The sequence below is a fragment of the Gavialis gangeticus genome, unplaced genomic scaffold (assembly GCF_001723915.1).
Source record: "Gavialis gangeticus isolate Ggan-Ray unplaced genomic scaffold, GavGan_comp1, whole genome shotgun sequence".
Classification (NCBI taxonomy): Eukaryota; Metazoa; Chordata; order Crocodylia; family Gavialidae; genus Gavialis; species Gavialis gangeticus.
In genome coordinates, this window is record NW_017729004.1 from 578813 (window position 1) to 587860 (window position 9048).

At 51.0% G+C, this 9048-nt stretch overlaps 1 protein-coding gene across 1 annotated transcript in view; it reads left to right on the forward strand.

Moving 5' to 3' along the window:
• The window catches only part of LOC109291132 (E3 ubiquitin-protein ligase TRIM39-like), a 10125-nt gene extending 5699 nt beyond the window's left edge, over positions 1-4426 (forward strand). Inside the window, exons 5-7 of the mRNA XM_019507990.1 lie at positions 342-457; positions 971-1003; positions 3317-4426. Of these exons, the coding sequence (XP_019363535.1) occupies positions 342-457; positions 971-1003; positions 3317-3828 (661 nt within the window). The 3' untranslated portion in view covers positions 3829-4426. The remainder of the gene's footprint in view (positions 1-341; positions 458-970; positions 1004-3316) is intronic.
• Positions 4427-9048: the final 4622 nt, after the last annotated feature.

A 9048-nucleotide genomic window follows, 5' to 3' on the forward strand; every position in this document is an offset into this window, starting at 1 on the left:
GGCAGTTCTGGTCCTTACTGAGGAAGACAGAGGCAAAGAAGTTATTAAATATGTTGGCTTTGTCATCTGGTGTGACAACCAGATTCCCCGTCTTGTCCTGCAAGGGCCCCACATTTCCTGGGGCCTTCTTTCTACTCCCTATGTACTTAAAAAAGGACTTCTTGTTGTCCTTAATCCGGGAAGCCAGCCCCTGCTCCATCTCTGCCTTGGCCTTCCTAACCATCCCCCTACATCCCCGAGCAACTGCTGAATAGTCCTCCTTAGTGATGACCCCTCCTTTCCATTGGGTCATGCGGTTGTGCACCTGGGCGTGCTCAGCGTGTCTCCGTGCGTCTCCCTAGGTGCGAGGCTGTGAAGGCTCCCACCCCAGAGCCCGTTCCCCCTGAGCTGGAGAAGAAAGTCATCAGCTTCTCTGAAAATCGCATCCTGGTCACGGGCCTGCTGGCCACATTCAAAGGTAAGACAAAGCAATGCTCAGTGTGCCACCTCTCCCTGAGAGCCCATGTGTCTCCCTCCCCAGTCTCTGGCTTCTGGTGCTCCACGTGCCCTTGTTCATCTTGCCCCCAATCCCTAAAGCCCCCCCATGGCTGTCACTGGTCCCCAGGCTTCCAGCTCTGTCATCACGTCCATTCTTCAGGTCCCAAATCTCTTCCCAGTACTTCCCCCACTGGAGTGCTCTGCTTTTGCTCCGTCACACTTTTGGCACCCTTGAGTCACCAGCCCCATAAAGGACCCTTGGCTGCCGATGGATGAGCAGAAGGAGGGATGCTCAGTACGGGGTGAGGCTGTGACCGCACAGAGCAGGCTGCTGGGAGGGTGGAACAGTGGGGGATAGGCACAAAAGATTGTCCCAAATGTTGTCTTCTCTCCACCCTGGCTAAAAACTCACTGTCACAGTGAACAGAAGCAATATCATCATGGGGACTGGCATACGGGAGATCTCACCCCTGTCTTCCTTTTCTTCCCCTAGAGAATCTGCAAGCCGAGATGGATAAAGAAAGAGGTAAATGGCTGTAGCTGATGGACACAAGTAAGAGGTGGATGCTTTCCTAAGAGGAAGGTGGAAATGTCTTCTGTCTTTGTTGCAGAGAGGGGTTTCTGCCACAGTCTCTGCCCCCAGGCTTAGGTACAGGTGCACTCAGATCATGTGATTTCTTTTTTCTGTTTGGACCTGTTTATAATAATGTAGGCCTGGCATTGCCCTGTGCCAGTGCTAAAGGGCTCTCTCTTCCCATCTAACACACAGCATCTGAGAAGAAACCCAGCAGTATTTGCCCCAAAGCTGCCCTGCCCCTCTGGAGAACTTCTCTCCCATGGCATTGGGAGCCAAGTGCTTGAACACATGTGCAGGCCATATGGCATTTCTTACAGGTGTAATGGCATTGAACCTGGGGTCTCAAAGAAGCAGGGTGAATATCCTCACATGGGCAATGCTTAGACTGGGATGTTCAAAATATGAACTGGATGCAAAGAGCCCAGAGAGGGAGAGAGCCACTGCCAGGGTGTTTGGCCCTACCTCTGCTCTCGGGGCTTTCCAGAGGAAGAGGCATCTGAGCCCAAAGAGGTTTTCCCCCTCTGGCCTCCAACAACGGTATGAATCCCTTTTAGGGGTGTGACAGGACGTGGGTTCAGGTTTGTGACCAAGTTACTGGTTGCTGGAAATGAATGTTGGAGTGAAGGGCTGGGGCTGAGGACAACTGAGTGTCATGAAGCATGTGAAATGGGGGCAAGTGAAATAAAGTGCAAAGGGGCTTTTACTGAGTAGCCACGTGGTGGCATTCATGAACAGACAGGACCACTTCGGGGCTAGCTGTGAGTTTTTTGTTGTGACTAAGGGCTAAATCCTGTTCTCTACCTCAATGATTCTCAACCAGGGATGCACAAGATCCTTTGAAAGCTGATGTGCAATATTAGCACTGCTGGGTGTGTAAACACCTGCACAATTCACACAATAAACCCAGAGATTTCCAGTGGGAATCCAGAGGGTCACAAACCCTCTGCCCTGCTGCGGGTTTGCTGAGCTCTTTGCAGCAGAATCACTCCGGTATTTTTCCATTGTCGAGGAATGAGTGAAAGCAAAGAGCTGGCCCTTTCTCAGGGTGGGGGTCTTGAGTCTAACGAGGCTGAGGACCATTGCTCTACCTAGGAGTGCCTCAGTAGACTTAGGCACCTATATATGATCCTCACCCACCTGCTCAAATCCCTCAAAAAAAATATTAACTTCCCCACTGCGCTGACGCACCACCAGAGCCCTAAAACTAAGTCGTTCCAAGCAGGCTCACCTGCCTTGCGTCTGCACTGCTTTTTTTTTTTTTCAGAGACTTGGGCAGGGTGGATAATCCATGTCAGCCCTTCATGGGCCCTCATTATCTTAGACCTGTGATTCCTCAGCATTTACTTTGGCCTCAAAACTTCTGCGAACAATCCTATTTACACACGGTGTTTCTCTTTTAAGCAAAAAAACCCCACTGCCTAGATTAGATATTTACCCTTCCTGGGAGCTGTTCTACCTACCCTGTACAGCCCAGGTAGAAAGGAGTCCTAGCACAGTTACAACTTGATGGTGGTCTTGCAGCGCCCTCAGATTCAAGTGTTTGGAGACAGAGGTTTTGTTACATCCCTTTACCGTGACAGCGAACAGCCCCAAAATTCAGATCTAGGCTGGGATTTTGTACAGCTTCTTCCACAATCCACCCAAGAGGGCCAAGTATGTCTCTGATGACAGAAACCTCTGTCATCAGTGGTCTTGAGTGTGGTACAATTTGCTGAGCTCTCGCTAGCACAGCTTTTGCCATTCTGGGAATTGGTCCGTGATTCTGTATGGAGAAGCACGTTGCTATGGCCAATTCCCATTATGACAAAAGCTGAGCTAACTAAGGCCCTCGCTGCATCCCGTATCCCTTTCACCCACCAACACATCAGTGTTGCAATGGAAATCGGAGATCAGGCCAGCATATATCTAGGCCCCCTCACTTAGCTGTTACAGGGTAACCAGAAGAACAACAAGGGATCTAGAAATGTTCTGGCATGCTCTCCTGTAAGGCTACGGGTATTTGCATTAGTGGGGTGAAATCCCACGTCTGTGGAAATCAATTGTAAAACTGCTGTTGATCTTAGTGAGGTTAGGATTTCAGCCAAATCTTATTCCTGATTCAGCTCCAGGGAGAGTCTCTCCTGCTCTTTTTTGCTGAGATGATGAATATACCTTCTTCCTTACCCCCCCCCCAAATGTGGAGGACAATGAGTTGGCACTGTGCTTCTCAGAGACCTTGACATTGTGTTTTCTCCCCTTCCCTCTCTGTGCGTCCATCCTTAGCCAACGTCACTCTAGACCCAGAAACAGCATATCCCTTCCTTGTGCTGTCGGAGGATGGGAAAAGCGTGAGGCTCGGACAGAAGCAGCTGGACATACATGACAACCCCAAGAGGTTCACTTCTAGCCCCAGTGTCCTGGGCTCCGAGGGATTCGCAGCAGGGAGGCACTATTGGGAGGTGGAGGTAGGCGACGGGAACTCCTGGGCTCTGGGGGTTGCCACCGAGTCTGTGAAGAGGAAAGGGCAACAAGATCTTATTGCGGGAGGGATCTGGGCCCTGCGGCTGGGCTGGGACCATCAGTACACAGCTCTCACTTTCCCCCCAACCTTGGTCTCACTGGAAGAGAAGCCCCAGACGATCAGAGTCCACTTGGACTATGAAGAGGGGCAGGTGACCTTCTACAACGCAGAGAACATGGTGCAAATCCACCAATTCACTGCCACTTTCCACGAGAAAATCTTCCCTTACTTTTGGCTCTGGTCACCCAACTCCCAGCTCCGTCTGCGTCCCTAAAGGGCATCGTTGTTCTCATAGCATCTTGCAGAAGTAGTCCTGGACGCTTCATCGGAGCCAGAGAGACGGGGTCTATAGGACTGTGCCCTCAGGGGTGCTCTGCATCTGTTTCATGGCAAAACACACAAACTCCCTGCCTACCCCTGGGTCATCCCCACCCAGTGCTGCCATAACCCTGCGAAGCCCCTTGAGAGCTCTCGTGCTCCACGTTTGAATGAGTAAGGGGAGGGCAGGAATGACCTCATGGCACTCTGTAGGGCACAGGAAGGAGGAAAAGCCACCTGAGACGCAGGTGGTTTGAGTAAAAGAAGTATGGGAGGAAGTTTTGGGCATAAATACTGAATAGGAACGCCATTCTGAGAGGAGCCTGGTGGCTCGAAGACCTGGGGTTTGGTTGCTGGTTTGAATCGTGACTTGAATTAAGATTGTCTGTCTCTGGGGCAGCCAATGTGGCTTCTTTCCTAGACCCCAAATTTGTAGCAATTTTGACTGCCTTCTCCTTCCCTGTTTGTGCTTTTCCTCCTGGCTTGAAGCTGTAACCAATAGTAAATGGTGTTCATATGCTGGTTTCTTCCTCAATACCTTTTGAGCAAATCAAGCTAAGTGTTCCTGTGTCCTCGCGATGACACGGGTCTGCGACAACTGCCAAGGGGTTGGGCGTCGGAGTCAGTGCAGCTGTGATGCATCGAGACTTCCGTGTGGGTATTGCACGTTAAAGTACCATCTAGTGGCAGGTATGGGGAAGGGCTGCTGGAAGGTCACCGGGAGCCTTACAGGCTCTGGCTTCCTGCTCCAGGAATTCCGATTTTACCATTGGAAATTCTGCTGCCGTCCTCCTCCGATCCGGTGCTAAGAGAAGCTTTTCATTTCAGTTGGAAAGCAAATGCCTGTTTCTCTAGCCTCTCATCCCTCTGGTCCTGGGATCTAGGGGCTGTCACAAGGGAGCATTGTGGTGGAAAGCCCTTGGCAGAGTGATGGCAGGATATCAATGCCCCTGGGAGACTGAGTCAAGCCTGCAGGGAACTGCCACGAACCCAATATTAGCCGCTCTGGCAAATCCTGGTCACTTGGGAGAAGTCTCTTATTCCAGATGTTTCCACTGCAGGCAAGAATTTTGTAGCCATGTGAAACCTGTCCCAGGCAAGCTGCCATCATAGGAGGAAACAGCCCATCCTAAGGCTTTGGTTTGGGGGATGCTGCCCCTGTGTAGCACCTTCTTTTTAACCTGTTAAAGACATGCATGCACTTTCATGTGATAACAGTACTGGAAGGAGGAAAAAGGAGTTATCAAAAAGGGAGGGAAATTGAACCCAGATGTTGTGACAGTTAAGGGAGGAGGCTGAGAAATACACAAACACACTTTCCTCTCTTGGAGGCTGGTACATGCCTTGCGTGAGCAGGGAGGCTACAGAGCCAGCTTGTGCCCATGACAACCCCTGCTGCAAGGCTCCCGGGAGCACAGCACCTCTGCCAGGGACCGTGTTTCCTTTCCACTTGGCAGCTCTTCTCACAGGCAGGTGAAAGCGTGCCGCAGCACACCGCTATGAAAGGATGCTCGGTGGACTGCTCGTTTGGAGGGCTAATGAGAGAGAACAAGTAAACCAGACCTGGGGGGGAGATCTACAAAAAATAAACCAGAGCAGAGAGCTGCAGGCGCCTGGTGACTCTCACCAACTGGAAGATGCTAAAGAGCCAATGAGTTAAATATGATCTGCAAGAGGGGGAAAAATGAGCTTTTGGCTTTTTTTTTCTCCTTTCGGATATATGAGAAAGCCATGGAATATTATTTTCACAATAGAGGACTGCAGTAGTAGTAGGGTTACTATGAGACAAAACCCTGAAAACCAAGTAGCTGAGAGGGGAAGAAACATTTAATCAGACTATTTGGATTTTTGGGGCTTTTTCTCTGTTAGCCCCAAGCCCTGCTTGTTGCATTTTGCTGACTTTCTTTTAGCTGTTCATTGCTGATAGATAAGTGGTGTCACATGAAAGGAATAGACAGGCTCCCCTTGTCCACGTGTACACAGTGCATGGATTAGGGATCATGGGCTGCTCTCTGGCTCAGCCAGAACAGCCTCAAATCATACTCTGAGTCAGTGGCTGTGGTATGGGTACCACCAGTGGTACACAGACTGCCTGGCAGTGGTACGTGTTGGCAGATTTATTAGAATTATATGACAAAAAATTGATAGTTGTCCTTCAGGCTGAGCTGAAAAAATTGCTGGTGGTATTTAATGCTGTATCATTTTAAACCACAGTTTGGGAAACGCTGCTCTAAGGAGGTTTCTGCCCCAGGTTGGGATAGTGCCCAAAGGCACATTCGGACGGTGGTCAAGATTGCTGAGCCTCCCTTCCCACGGGGCTATCTATCCACTACCCTCCAACCCTGTATATTGGGCTCTCAGGTCTGCATGATAAAGAAGTGTTACTTAGCACCTGTTTAAGTCAAACACCTGGAAAACAATAGGGAGAAAAAGGTTTAGGAATGAATGATTCAGCAACCTCAATCATAACCTTTCAAATGCAAACTGAAGAAACCCCTGGGAGGTGCTTATTCTAGTTCTCTAGGAATACAAGGCTAACTCTCCCCAGCATTTCTTAGGTTAAAAAAAATCTAGAAAAACAAAATAGGAGACAAATTTAAGTTCTAATCCTACCTAAGCTGACTTTCTGGCTGAATGGAGCCCCACTGAACCCCAGCATGGAAGAGGCCTAAGAGTGTCGCCCCACTGCTTTCCATTCACACTCCCACTGATCCTTTCATCTACAGCAACGGTTCCCAAACTGACGGGGTGCACACTACCAATTTAAAATGATACAAACTTAAGTACCGCCAGCAAAGTTTTGTCATATAAAATAACTATGATAAATCAGTCAATGCGTACCACTGACAGGTTGTGGTGGTACCCGTACCACAGATTGGGAACTGCTGATCTACATCATTATGGGAGCTGAGGGGTCAGAGCAGCGTTTCACAATCCCACCGTCCTAACCAGTGGAATACACAATGGGCCGTGTCATTGAGGGTGTGATTGTTGTCTTTGTGTAATTGCTGTCAATTGTGTAATTGTTGTCTTCTAACACTCAAGATCTATCTGCACCATTGAGCTAAACATCCTGCTCAGTGACACAAGGATGTGCAATGATATTTCTCTAGACTGTGCACTGACTTTTTAAAAAGTGCATGCACATGTGCACACACAACATTGATAATAAAACCTGTGAAGCTTCCAGCTGCAGCTGCCTGGAACTGACATTTTGTGAAATGCCTTTTTATTTTGAGCCATCAGCCACCTTTTACCAAAGCCTTCACACAAAAGCAGATGACCCTCATTGATGTTGCAAAGCTCTCACTTTGATCAGAAATGACATGAAGGATGTGGAAGGGAGGGAAGGGTGGGTATCATGGGAGGGGGGGTTGGCTTTGTCATCAGTATGTGTGATTTGTGAAATAAATTATATCTTTACCGTCCCCAAGTTGGGGTATAAACTTTTCTTCTGTTGTGTATACAGTGATAATTTAACTGTTTGGGGCTTGTGTTGGGCACCAGTAAGGCCAGGAAGGAATTCTCCCTTTCTATTACTGGATTCTGGTTTTCTTTTGTTTTGTCTTTCTCTGATGCGCTGGGTACATTTCACAGCTATGGCTGGGGATGTTGACTAGCCAGTATATAGGAAACCCAGAGGCTCCTAGATTGAGGGTCCTGGACGCTTGCTCACTCAGGGTCGCACCAATCTCCAAATCTGGGGTCAGGAAATAAGTTTTACTTGAGTCAAACCGTCAAAGGCTGTGAGGGCGTTTTGCTTTCCCACGGAGCATGGATCGCTGGCCTTTTCCCTAATCATCTGAGCAAACACTAGCCCAGTCCATCCCTGGCACTGCAGCGAAAGAGCACTGGCAGAGCTGTTTCCTTCCTCTGCTGTTTCCCACGACACATTGTAGGGTGTTTTTGGTGTTTCGCACGCGTGAGACCATTTTGAGCGGCGCTTTTAGTCCAGTACTTGCCTGTGAGCGCAGGGGGTTTGCCGTGATTGCTCAGGAGGCCCCTTCCAGTCCAACACGACTGCTTTGGACTTGTTACCAGATCCGTGTGGGTGTCAGCAACCGCTGTTGGCGTCACACGTCGCCTCGTTGCTGCAGCAGTGCTCCGAGCCCCCGATCTCCACCTTGGTTTATAGGCCTGCCAGCCCCAAAGGGCTGGAAACCAGGATCAGGCTCCCCACGACTCTGGGAAGGAGAAAATGCCAATGCACAGTGGCTGGGTTTTATTCTGTGGTTATACTGTTAGGGATGGATAGCGTTAGGGGTGTAAGCTCATCTCCACCACCCTGCGGGGTAGCAAGGTGCCTGGTAGCAGAGGTGCGAGGCAGCTATGGCAGTTTGCTGTCTTCATCCCATGCCTCCAGGAGCTGGGGCTTGACAGGAACACAGAGCACTGAGAGGCTGGTGCTAAGCTAGTGAGGCCAGCCTGGACGCTGCAGGAATGGCTGCCATGTGTGCGCCTCATGGCTGTGAGAGGCTGGACCAGGCCCTGGGGGCCAAGCTGGGTCTTTAGAGCAGCCTCATGCCCCACGATGCTGGGTGATGGGACTTGCAGACTACAAATCCCAGCATGCAATGCGCCCGCCGGCCCAGCGTCCCCCTTGGATCAAGGGGAGCATTGCATGGTAGGACTTGCAGTCCCGTTGGCGCATGCGCCAGCATAGGGTTACACGTTGGCTTGCCCACAGGGGAACCCGCCGACGAGCCCATATGGCGGGCAAGCTTAGTAGTCAGCTCTGCTGTCCCTGGGGGAGGGAGGAGACAGAGCTAGGCTCGTTTCCATTGGCCGCACACGAGCCTCCTCGTCTGTTCTATTGGTCAGCACTGAGGAGGTCTGTTAACCTCTCAGGGAGAGGCTTGGACAGGGCTCACGGGGGATTGGCCGCCGGCAAGGCGTAGCACCGCGTACTATTGGTCACTCTTTCTGTCGCTCAGCGCGGCAACTGGACCGGGCGAGAAAGGGAAACGAGACTGGCGCCAGGTGGGTGGGCCGAAGTTGGGCGCCGCCGCTGCTGATTGGTCGGCGCGCTTTGGCGCCAGCTTCGGAGCGGGGGGCGGGGCGGGAGAGCGCGCGCGCGCGCTGGCTGCGCCCAGGGACGGGGGCCGCGGGGGGTCAAAGCGCGGCCGCCCTGACAGCTGCACTCAGCGTGCCCACCGCCATGGAGCCCTCGGCCGTC